Source organism: Caenorhabditis remanei, chromosome IV, assembly GCF_010183535.1.
Source record: "Caenorhabditis remanei strain PX506 chromosome IV, whole genome shotgun sequence".
NCBI classification, from domain to species: Eukaryota; Metazoa; Nematoda; class Chromadorea; order Rhabditida; family Rhabditidae; genus Caenorhabditis; species Caenorhabditis remanei.
Window position 1 is genome coordinate 9,891,668 of NC_071331.1, and position 11,847 is coordinate 9,903,514.

Genomic DNA, 11,847 nt, shown 5'->3' on the forward strand with positions numbered 1-11,847 from the left:
TAAAATTCTCCTACCGATGATGATTCATGCTTCATCTGACCCTTGCTTAATTGAATTTTTCTAGTGCCCGCCCCTTTCTGTGGATGACTCATGTTTTTCAGACACCTATTTAAGCGTGATGTGCTCATCACTTTTCCCACATCCTCACTTTCCCACCTTTCATTTGCTTCTCCTGTAGTGCTTCTCACCTTGATAAATTTTTCGCTCCAAATTTCGTGTGATTTTTAGAAATGTCTGGTGTTCCATCCGATTATGGTACTATTGCTAAACCAAAGATGAACAGTCAACGTGAGAAACGTCCGTATTTTGAAGATGATGGAGAGACTAACCATGCTCCGATGAAGAAGATTCCAAAAAAGAAGCTCGTGGTCCCTGAAATTGAAAAATCTGGTGCAAAGCGCGTGAGTTGGCCTTAATTTGTAGAAAACTAGGAATGGTTCTGTTTATAGTGGCTATATGAGAAAGCTGCCGAGTCAATTATTCCTACTGAGGATCAATCCAATGTTATGCCGGAACGTCTTTTCAAAGGATTGGACCCCCTCATTGTCCACATGTGTGTCCCATGCAAAAAATTCAATTCGAGCCGTGAAACTGTCAAGATTGAAGATGGAATGATCCAGATTCGTGAGTTTACTTGTACCAAAATATTTCAAATGTTCCAATTCCCAAATTTCAGCTCTAGCTCTATGCACCGTGTGCCGTTCCCATCTCATTGCCCAGAAAAACATGAAGTTCTTCCAGCACGATTGCCCATCACTCAAGAAGGAGTTCAATCTGTGAATCTGATAATTTTTGTTCCTGACCCATATCTTCTTCTTCTTCTGTGCTTACGTCATTTTTGAAACAAAGGTGTTGGTTCGTGTCTTCCAAAATTATGAGTAATGAAAAGTGGGCCTGTTTGTCTTGTGTTACACTGTTGAAAAAAGTCGTGGGACCTGGCACAGTTTGTTTGCCGAGACACACACACTGACATGGACCTGAATTCTCGAGATTCTGATTGTGAAATGGATTCTATTCCGGATGGACAGGGTGCACTTCTGGAATTAGAAGCTATGGAGATGTGGGAGGGTATTCCCAAACTGGGTACGTTTTCATGGAAATTTAGGAGAGGAGTTTCAATTACGAAATTTCAATTTGAAAATTTGACCGGTCAGTAATTTTCAGAGCCAATTCAATCTGCTGAAATTGTGGAAGTTGTGGATGAAGAGCCATGGTGGGTCAACTTCGAAATTGGTTCGGTAGAGGGGCAAAAACGGGAAGATGAAAGTGTGCCGGAGATGACTCAGTGTAAGTTTTCTCTCCACTACTTTGCGGCAAATTTCCAAAATTTCTCTTTCAGTTTCCCGAAGTTACTCGCCATTGGGTGAAATTGAGCTAGAGTCAATGGAACAAGGGTTGGAGCAGCAGGATAACTCTATGGGATCTATGGCCAGTGAGGATGATATGGATCCTGATTACATCCCGGATGGTCAGGCAGAATGGATGGAAATGGAGAGAAAAGCTGGCCGTTTTTATGATTAAGCTGATGTTGTTGCCCTATATCTGTTATAATATGACTATTGTTCCAAAAATAAATTTGGTATCCGTAAATCCATGTTTTGTGTATATCTCCTACAAAATTCAGATGACCTCTGTCAGTTTCCTAGTTCGTACTACATTCCCAGTTTTCGCCTAAGTTATGTTGTTTGCATAGTTGGTGTCTTCGAAGTAGCTCAAAATTTAGTCATCATGTATGGTAGTAGAAGCAGTCGACTCCGCCCCCTCTAGTGAATTTTTCTTGGCACCTTTTTTGGAACTCATTCTCATACTGATTGCAAAAGCAAACGCAAAAGTAAACGCAAAAATGAACTTCACTGTTGTTCGTCCTAAATCCCGCTACCATCCATATTCTTCTAAGAATTACGTCTCGACGCTGGGAGATCGTGTTTACGGTAGCTCTAAGTTATCGCGGCCGCTTTGTGAGTCGCTGAGTTGGTCGAAAAGATGCGAGACACCTGCGAAATCGGAATGGAATTGGGACGAGATCAAGCTCACCAGTGCTCAAGAGCAAGTCTTCGACAAAATGGTGGACCACTTGAAATCAGTAAGTCTATACATACATTTCGTTCCGTTTTGATTAGAAAACCTTTTCGTTCATACGGGTGCAGAATTTTTCCAAAAGTTTACGGGTACTTGGCTTTCTAAAGATTGTGGAGGGGGCCTATTTCTGATTTTTAGTCGTATAGAAATTTTCGTAGAGTATAGAAATTTTCGTAGAGTATTGGTAGCCATGAGTGAGAAATTTTTGTGTAGAAATTGGCTCTATGTCTGATTTTTAGTCGTATAGAGAAATTTTTGTAGCCGGGTAGTCATGCTGAGTGAGAAATTTTTGAGAGTGGGAAATTTTTGTGTAGAAATTGGCTCTATGTCTGATTTTTAGTCGTATAGAGAAATTTTTGTAGCCGGGTAATCATGCTGAGTGAGAAATTTTTGAGAGTGGGAAATTTTTGTGTAGAAATTGGCTCTATGTCTGATTTTTAGTCGTATAGAGAAATTTTTGTAGCCGGGTAGTCATGCTGAGTGAGAAATTTTTGAGAGTGGGAAATTTTTGTGTAGAAATTGGCTCTATGTCTGATTTTTAGTCGTATAGAGAAATTTTTGTAGCCAGGTAGTCATGCTGAGTGAGAAATTTTTGAGAGTGGGAAATTTTTGAGAGCGGAGGATTTTTGAGAGTGGGGGAATTTTTGTGATTTTTAGTCGTATAGAAATTTTTTTTTGTGTAGACGTCTCTGAATATTTTTGAATTGAGTGAAAAACTTACGTCGTTTCAGGGCAGTCAGTTCTTTGACTTTCTTTCGGGACTTGCTGGCTGTGGGAAGAGTGTGGTCCTTGGGAAGTTTGCCAACCACGTGCGTTGTCACTATGGGTACAAGGAGTCTTGTGCCATCACGGCGTATACCGGTATGGCAGCGCAGAACGTTCAAGGAGTGACGCTTCACTCGCTTCTTCGAATTTTTGTAAGTTTTCCAATTCGTCCATTTCGGTGTCTGTAAATTAGATATTTTAGCCTGGCCAAAAACCGTTCACCCCGTTGAGTAGAGACACAACAAACCAGTTGTTCAACGCTTTGAGTCGTCTCCGTGTACTGATTATTGATGAGATCAGTCTGATCTCAGCGCTGTTTCTGGCACAGATCGATCACCGGCTCCAGGAAATCTTTGGATCTGACAATCCGTTCGGTGGAGTCTCGGTTGTGGTGTTTGGCGATTTCCTGCAACTCCCACCGGTCACGTCTTCTCGTGTTCCAGAACACGTTTTCAGCTGTGAGTTACATATATATATATATATATATATATATATATATATATAAACGTTGCCGATTTTCAGGCGTACCTGGTGAGTACCGCGCCGTTCGAGCAACTGTCACCCCAAAGTCACCATCAAGACTTTGGGGGCTCTTCAACATGTTGGAATTGGAGGAAAACATCCGGGCGAAGGATCGGGAGGAAGCCCGAGTTCTTGCGGCAATTCGTCTTGGCGAGTGCACCGAAACGATCAGTGGCTTCCTTCACCACAAATGCCGGATGGATGGAGGCATGCCAGAAGACATCTACCGGGAAATTCGACTTTTGGAAAATGAAGACCCCGATAAAGTCTTCATGGTTCTCGCGAAGACGTGCGCAATGGTCAAAGCGTTGAACGAATGGGTTTGTTTCAAAAATCGACTTACAAATTCATATAGCATGTTTCAGGTATTCAACCATTCGAAAAAGCGTATCGTTTTGGAGCCAAGCACTGAGTCTTCGTTGACTACAACAGGATTCAGTCTCCGAGGTGAAAGATGTTCCTTAAAACTGGTTGTTGGCAAGAGAGTCATGGTGACACACAACTTGCCACTTGAGGGTTTGGCCAATGGTGTGATGGCTCGTTTGGTTCGCAACTCTCGGGAATATCTGGTGCTGGAAAGGTAACATTATTCTTATAAAACCTGATCTGAAATATTTATCTTTAGACTGGATAACCAGAAGACTGTGTACCTCGATCGTAAATTATTCACGGATGGTCAACGATATTGGCACCAGTTTCCTGTGGTCATGGCAGAGGCAATCACAGTGCACAAATCCCAAGGCATGACGTTCGATGGCGTGGTGATCGTCACCGAGGGAATGAATCGCTGGAGCGGCGGTATTTTTTATACCGCTTTGAGTCGAGCGCGTTCCCTGGGGACTTCAAGGATCGTCGACGTGGGTACGGTGCAATGGAGCGCATGCCGACTGGCACTTGCCGAATTGGAGCGGATGCAGAGAAGATCATCAGTATAAATCTCTTGTTTTTTCTCAGTTCTGTAAATAAATAGGTTAGAATCAAGTCTAAGGGAAATTATCGGGCAAAAATTCAAAGAAAAAGAGTCAGTTTGAAAGATGTGTCGGGTTTGGGAGAGAGTGAGAGTGAGAGTGAGAGTGAGAGAGGAGGAGAGGGAGAGGTATGTAGAATTGTGGTCCAATCCTTCTTAGTCCGATCTGTGTGCGTGCCCGCGAGAGAGTATGTGTTTGAAGAGGCAGTGACCTATCACAGTGTAGAGTGCGCAATTTGTATGCATTTCTTGGGAGACGCAAAGGTGTCGAACCCCCGACAATCCTTCTTCATATGATCTGTGTGTGCTAAAGAGAGTGTATGGTGCTAAAGAGCCAGTGGCCTCTCACAGTGTAGAGAGTGCAATTTGAGTGCATTTCTTGAGAGACGCAAAGGTGTCGAACCCCCGACAATCCTTCTTCATATGATCTGTGTGTGCTAAAGAGAGAGTGTATGGTGCTAAAACCCATGGAATTCTTGAACAAGTGATATTCAGATTATGTAAATTTGAAACGGATATATGGAATTTTTCATGAGTCTGAAAATCTGTAACCGTAAACATTCATTTGTGGACAAATATGCAAATTTCATTGATAAACAGATAAATCGGCTAGAATTCATGAAAATCGATACGAAGAGCAGCTACCAGCGATGAGTCACTATGTAAACAACGGATGTGGGTACAGTGTACCTGAGCTTGCTAAGAGATCAAAGTACAAAAGTTCGCCTTATATTCCCCCATACTTCTCTAGTCAGTCTATGCATTTTTTATGCTTTTCTAACCTACTATTTGAAAATCAAAATTAATTATACATGTAATTTTGTGTCTCAATTTTGAATTCATGATTCACTTAATTAAATTTCCAGACCCCAAATCTCGCCGACTATCCGAAGACACTCATCCAACGTGAAAACGTATGACGCTATTCAATTCCGGGATAAATTGAGAAGAGGTTAGTCATATTTTTACAATCATCAGTTGCCGTTATTAACAAAAAAATGGTGGCAATAAATTACTTTTACCATCAATTTGAAACACAAAATTTGTCTGAAAAAGTGAGAAGTTCGGTTTCAAAATGTTGTGATAGAACTGAATTTTTGTCTTCTAAAATAGTAAATACACAAGTCCGAATCGGGATTTTTTAAACTTTTTTCTGAAGTTGCAGTTAAGTGCAAATCAATAATTAAAGAATGAACCTGTGGCGACGCCGTTGGTTGAAGGTGATCTATTTATCCCCGCCGACTCCCCTCTTCGGGTAGAGCAGAGATAAATAGGCATCGGTGGTGATAGAAAGACGTTGAAGACGAGTTGTGGTTCAGTGGTGGTGGTATAGTGTGGTTCAGTGGTGGTAGAGAATGAATACGAGTTAGGGAATAATCATTTATTGGTAAGAGCCAACAGCTGGGGAATAACTTATTGGAGGGAGAGGTGAGAACTCACCTCTCCGCTCGATGGGGAAGTTAAAAGTAAGTAGGAAAAGTGAGAAAGTGAAGTGAAAAGTGAGTGGGGAGTAGCGAAACATGTTTTTTTAGGAATTGAGAAAATCCCGCCGAAACATGTTTTGCCGCCAGTGCAGCGGGGCGCGTTTCCTTTGGGTTTTCCTCGGCCACTGCTCCTCGTCCCTCGGCCGCGAGGTGCGGGGATTATTGATTGGGACGATGAAGCTTGGGGAATTGAGCCATTATGAGCTGGGGAACTGAGCGGAAGCGGTTAGTGTGGACATCGTGAGGTGACGAGTCGAAGATGAGTCGCCGAAAGGGTCGCGGTTGTAATATAGCATATTACGGGCGCGACAGAACCACTTTAAAAAGGCAATTCTTGAAACTGTGCCCAAAAAAATTACAAGGGATTTTTGGCAACTTGGCGGCTCCTAACTTTCTTCAGAACAATTTTTAAGCCCACATCCAAAACAGTTTAGGTTTCCTCTGGAATTTTGAAACAAAATCAGAGATACTTCTTTCACCCTTCAATACAATAGTGTAGAAACAGATATATTTTTTGAAAATTTGAAAGTTTCAGTTTCAAAATCTTGTGTTAAAACGGATCAATGTGTTTGAAGTATTACCGAAGAACGATAGGTTACCATCTCAAGATGCTCTTCTCAAGTTTTCACCGCACAATAAATCAACCGGAACTGTCAGAAATCAGATTAAAACTGTATATCTGAAACAGTGGTCGAGCGAAAAGTTTCCACTGTTTTTGAACTTTCTGAATCTCTGGGCAAAATCATATCACATATGTCTGATTTCATTCCCTATTACATAAATATCCAGTCGAAACTTAGATGAACTATTTCAGTGGAATTTATTCATCGATAAACCAATATTGTGACACCGAAAATACTCTGAAACGTGGAAATTGATTTTACATAGTGTTATGTAACACATAATGTAGCTTGATGTTCTTAAATGAGATGTTCTCTCAAAGTTTCACCAGATTATGCATATTCTCGGAACTTCCTTTGAACAATGGATTAGCCCTGAAATCCAAATTTTAACACAAACATCTCAAACATTTTCCTAATTTTTTCGACTGTTTCAGAAATTCCTAAAGTTCACGCTCCATTTCACATAGTTATTCTCACAAAAAATAATAATTTCAGGTGTATCCCTAGAAAACATTGGTCCCCATCGTGTCTGTTTCTATCCACAACCAACACCATCCCACCGCAATCCACCAAACGCAAATCGTCCGATTATATTCTCAAAGGTATGGGAATAAAATTGTATCTAATGAAATCACTTTTTGATTGAGAGCTCATTGAAACAGAAATTAATCTGATATTTCGACCATCTGACTGCTCAAGATATTGAAGTTTCACTATGTCCAAAGAATTGAACTCTTGGTTAAGAAATAACTGAAACAGAATATAAACAGATAATGCTTAAGACAATTATAATCCTTCTCGATTCTATTCTGAATCCGTATAATTCCAATTTTCAGAATCCGATTGGCTCACAAGGGAACCTTTTAAGTGGGACCTAATGCCAGCAAAAACGACCTATACAGGTCGAAAGAGCATGTTTGAAAACCTATAAATCAACTTTCAAAAGTTGCTTACGTGACCTCTAAGTGTCTGAAATCTCGACCTGAAAATTGACCAATTTTACCATTGATTTGCTGTATCTCCTACCACGTTTGTAAAGACTACGGCGGCAGTATAAAAACGTATTCAATTGGCGCAGGTGGTTAGAGCCTAGGAGGAGAAAAGTTTTGCCCTGGTTCGACCCCCGCACAATTTTTTCTTTTTTTTTGTTAATTTTTCCCACTTTTTTTTCAATGAGTTTTTGGAATCTATCATAAATCATAAATTTCAGCACTTTCATCTGTCAACTGGCAGAAATTTCTTATAATCATCATTTGAAATGGATTCAGAAGGGAATCACGTTGGTGGTGGTACAAAAAACTTATATGATAGATTCCAAAAACTCATTGAAAAAAAAGTGGGAAAAATTAACAAAAAAAAGAAAAAATTGTGCGGGGGTCGAACCAGGGCAAAACTTTTCTCCTCCTAGGCTCTAACCACCTGCGCCACTCGAACACGTTTTTATACTGTCGCCGTAGTCTTTACAAACGTGGTAGGAGATACAGCAAATCAATGGTAAAATTGGTCAATTTTCAGGTCGAGATTTCAGCCACTTAGAGGTCACGTAAGCAACTTTTGAAAGTTGATTTATAGGTTTTCAAACATGCTCTTTCGACCTGTATAGGTCGTTTTTGCTGGCATTAGGTCCCACTTAAAAGGTTCCCTTGTCAGCATCGAAAAACATCAGCCGAAAAGTTTCCAGTTACTCAAAAATGTCAAGTTTGGCGAGAGTTGCTTGGGTTAGTCGTTCAATCATAATACTTTCTACAAAGTAGGCAATTGGGTTTCGAAAATGAGGGATAAAGCTATTCATTGTAGTGGTAGTGTATAAGAAAGTTTTCAAGAGATATGAGCTATATTTGAAACAGTTAATTTTTGAAAAAAACACATTTTTCAGCTAATAGTAAGCCACGTCTGTATTTTTAAATCGGGTTTTCTGATAAACCAGAAACTTTAAAAAGTCACTGTTTTCTATTACACGTTTTATTGATGACAGTATTCCTCAATATTCGTTTTTGATTAATTAGTCAAAATTAGATCACATATCAATTCAAATGTACCAATTTATAATATTTCGGACCAGGTTTTTAGAACATCGAGTTAATTCAAAGACACCAGTGCACAGCTATGTTGCTGAAATAACTTGAAACTGTAATGAAACTGAAATTTCGAAATTTTTGTTTCAAATATTCCACCAGTTTCGTGATTGTTATAAATGATGTGTCGCCCAGGAAGGAGAGTTTTTATTCTAGTTGGACACCAATTGGTTTTAGAATGAACTTTAGTTAAAAAGATGGTCAAAAAGAATAACTCTACCAAAATAAGCTTGAGCTACCTTCACTTTTCCAACTAACCGAAATACTGGTTACAAGACGCTTGGCAACCTTGACGTTTAGACATCTGAAATTTTGAAACCAAACTTGAATTTCCTCGATTTACATACTTAAACATTTTTCAACGTCTGGTTTTGAAATAATCGGATTGGAAACCTCCCTGAACCGGAGCCGAAATCCTTGATGTCTCTCATAAGTCCAAAAAAACCGCAAAAAACGACCACCCACCTCCCTTGTCAGAATATAAAATATCAGAGAAACTGGAAAGTTGAAAAATATGAATATCATAACTTCATCATGTGTATATGTTGGTCGTTTGGACGACAGTGGGAAGCGGGGACAGAAAGAGAGAGAGTGGTTTCATTTCAAATATACAAAATATATTCAAAACCTCTCTTTCTCGTCTCTTCTATCTATATAACGTGTGAATCATACACAACCATTCTCTTTTTGATATTCTTCTCTTTTTTGTCTTTTGCCGCCTCTTTCTCTCTCTCTTCTCCCCCCCTCGCTCACTTTGTGCTGTCCGTTTTCCATTCATTCACCTCGTGTGTCCTATTGACTCACACCTGGAATTCATATAGTTCGCTGAAAATTTTGTTGAAATTCGAAAAATGACGTCGAGGCGTCCTGGTTTGAGCCATTTCTTTGCAAGTTTGGATACGGACTCGGCTCTATATGAGAGTAATTTGGTAGGTCTACGATGTTTGACCTACCGTGGGGTACAGATCAAAAATTTACTGATTGAGTAACCATTCGAAACGTTATTTTAGTTTGTTAGAATCCGATAATTAACAAGATTTTCCAGCTCCGACCGTACGCAGGTGATCCGATGCATGCTGCCACGTTGCCAAGAAATTACGGTATGTTTACGTTTTTTTAAATATTCCGTTTCATATATGGGAAAAGTAGAGAGGAGGCTTGGAGATACTCTGATTTTGAATAACAGGAAAATTTTTGTAATATGCATAACCTGGCCTAGATGAATTGAACTCCGATCTTCCAAAGAATTCTCTGTTTTTGACTTGGCTGAAATCAAACACCTTGCATTGATTCCAGTGCTGCCATTTTTTTCAGGTGTTAACGCAACCAGTTAGGGCTTGAAATGGAACGCGGTGGGACGTCCCGCGCGTCCCGGATTGTCATAAAGCGGTTAAAAATGAACCTATATTTTTGAAACTATGGAAATCGCGTCCCAAGCTATGTCTTCAGACTCTGTGAAAGTTTGACTACTCCCCAACAAAAATTGACTGTTTTCCAAAATGACCGGAAAAATCTGGGACGCCCCATTTCGAGCGCTACAACCAGTTAACATAAAACTATGTTCAAAGTTGGTCGTTTATTACAGTTTCTTAGTTTTCTTGAATTCATACAATTTCAAAACTGAATCATTCCTACCGAATTTCCTTCAGCTCACCTGTAATTTATTATTGAAACAAATACAAGCACTATGTAGAATCGAGAAAAAACTCATTCATCCTCGTACCAGGGCTGTGAGAAACACTTCGGACAGTTTTAGAAAAAAATAACAGTTTGAGGCATTATGGTAATTTCCACTGAAATTTTCAAAAATTAAGTAACAAAAATAGTGATTTTCGATTGATCCTGAAACCTTTCTCTAAGTTTGTACTCAAGACTGTTTTGTTGATTTTTTTCGGATTTCCCTTTTCGGAAAAAAGATTTTCGAAACCCCTCAGCCCTGGTTCGTACATACCTTTTTAAAATTTCGTAAGCACATTGATGATTTTTATTATCTTAAAACAAAGGAATTCGGTTTCATGAGCATGTTGAAACAAAATTGTTTTGTTTAGATTCCAGTTTATGAAATAAACATAACTATTCTACGGAATTGAAAAGATTTCTTTCATAATTGCTTTACGAGGATTCGTTATCCATCTTCACACATTGGAGAAACAATTTCTTTTATAATTTTCAACTGTTTCCAATCTAGCATTTACGGTTTACAATGTTCTAGATTCGTTCTTCGCTCTAAATACTCTCCAACCCAACTTTCTCCATTTCCAGGACTCCACGACACATCTGCCACGTGGAACGACCGAATCCTCTACAACAATATGGGAGCATCTACAGTAGGACGAGGAGGTCAAAATGGGCACATTGTTCACGGTGGAAGGTGGGTGTTTTGACCTCTCTTATCAGATGACTCATCTCTCTGTTTTTTTCTTATCAGTTGGGGAAGAATGTTTCCGGACGGGGAAGAGAGAGAGACTGTTTGGAAATAGTTTATGGTCTTTTAAACGATATGTGGTTGACGGACGGGGGTTAGAGAATTTCGGGGGTTCTAGGAAAATGACGTTTCTATAATAGAAAAGCTTCTGTTTCAATAATTTTATTAAGAATTCACTGATTCTTTTGAAAATCATTGCGAAGTTCTTCTGCCTCTTTGCCCTTAATAACATATTCTAGTTGACGGATTCTTAGAATTTGTGTCGAATAACGGAATTTAAATCACTTGGAAAATACTGCTTTCGAAATTAATGTGTATTAAAAAATTAAAGTTTCAGCAAGATCAGATCAGCATATGAAATAGAAATTTTACAATGCCTCTATTACTGCTGTTTGAGTATCGAACATTTATTCTTACACTAGAATTGTTTTTTCTGTTTTTCCAAGTTTTTACTTTCTCCTATAGTTTACGGTAGTGTTGGATTCTGTCTAGATTTAAAAGTGGGTACTCATTTTCCAACAAAACGTTTTGAAAATTTTCGAAATTTTAGAGTAAAAATGCTTAAATTATCATACATAACATATTCACCTTTCGATTGAATTTTAAATTTTTAGCCGAAAAAAAACGTTATAATGAGAAGAAGTGTGTTCTCGATGTAACATGTTTCACTTGAAACAGTAACTGACAGTATGTAGTAGTGAATGTTTTTTATCGGTAACAATCTGAGACAACAACTTTCTGAAATCAAAATATGGTGCCTACTGTCATTTAATCATGTACTCTTTTTTTAAAAAATTAAAATTGAACAAACGGACAGGTTGTGAAAATAAGTACTGTCTCAGCAAAGTAAGATTAAGCTTTCTTTTCCCACTGTTACCATTCCATAAGTCGGATGGAGATGTATTTT

General features: G+C 39.0%; 3 protein-coding genes across 3 annotated transcripts; all 3 read left to right on the forward strand.

The window, feature by feature from the left end:
• Positions 1-230: 230 nt before the first annotated feature.
• GCK72_013089 (uncharacterized protein) lies at positions 231-780 on the forward strand (the record flags this gene model as incomplete). Its single annotated transcript, XM_003100487.2, has 3 exons — positions 231-401; positions 450-624; positions 677-780. The coding sequence occupies 3 exons, from the start codon at positions 231-233 to the stop codon at positions 778-780; spliced, it is 450 nt and encodes a 149-aa protein (XP_003100535.1).
• Positions 781-971: 191 nt separating this feature from the next.
• Positions 972-1,521, forward strand: GCK72_013090 (uncharacterized protein; the record flags this gene model as incomplete). Its single annotated transcript, XM_003100452.2, has 3 exons — positions 972-1,083; positions 1,165-1,287; positions 1,340-1,521. The coding sequence occupies 3 exons, from the start codon at positions 972-974 to the stop codon at positions 1,519-1,521; spliced, it is 417 nt and encodes a 138-aa protein (XP_003100500.2).
• A 322-nt stretch (positions 1,522-1,843) lies between these two features.
• On the forward strand, positions 1,844-10,899 carry GCK72_013091 (uncharacterized protein; the record flags this gene model as incomplete). The annotated part of the gene is made up of 11 exons (XM_053729634.1): positions 1,844-2,083; positions 2,811-2,996; positions 3,047-3,302; positions 3,367-3,686; positions 3,732-3,946; positions 3,992-4,227; positions 4,934-5,045; positions 5,200-5,285; positions 6,936-7,042; positions 9,561-9,615; positions 10,778-10,899. 11 exons carry the CDS (start codon positions 1,844-1,846, stop codon positions 10,897-10,899), a joined length of 1,935 nt encoding a protein of 644 aa, XP_053584406.1.
• Positions 10,900-11,847: the final 948 nt, after the last annotated feature.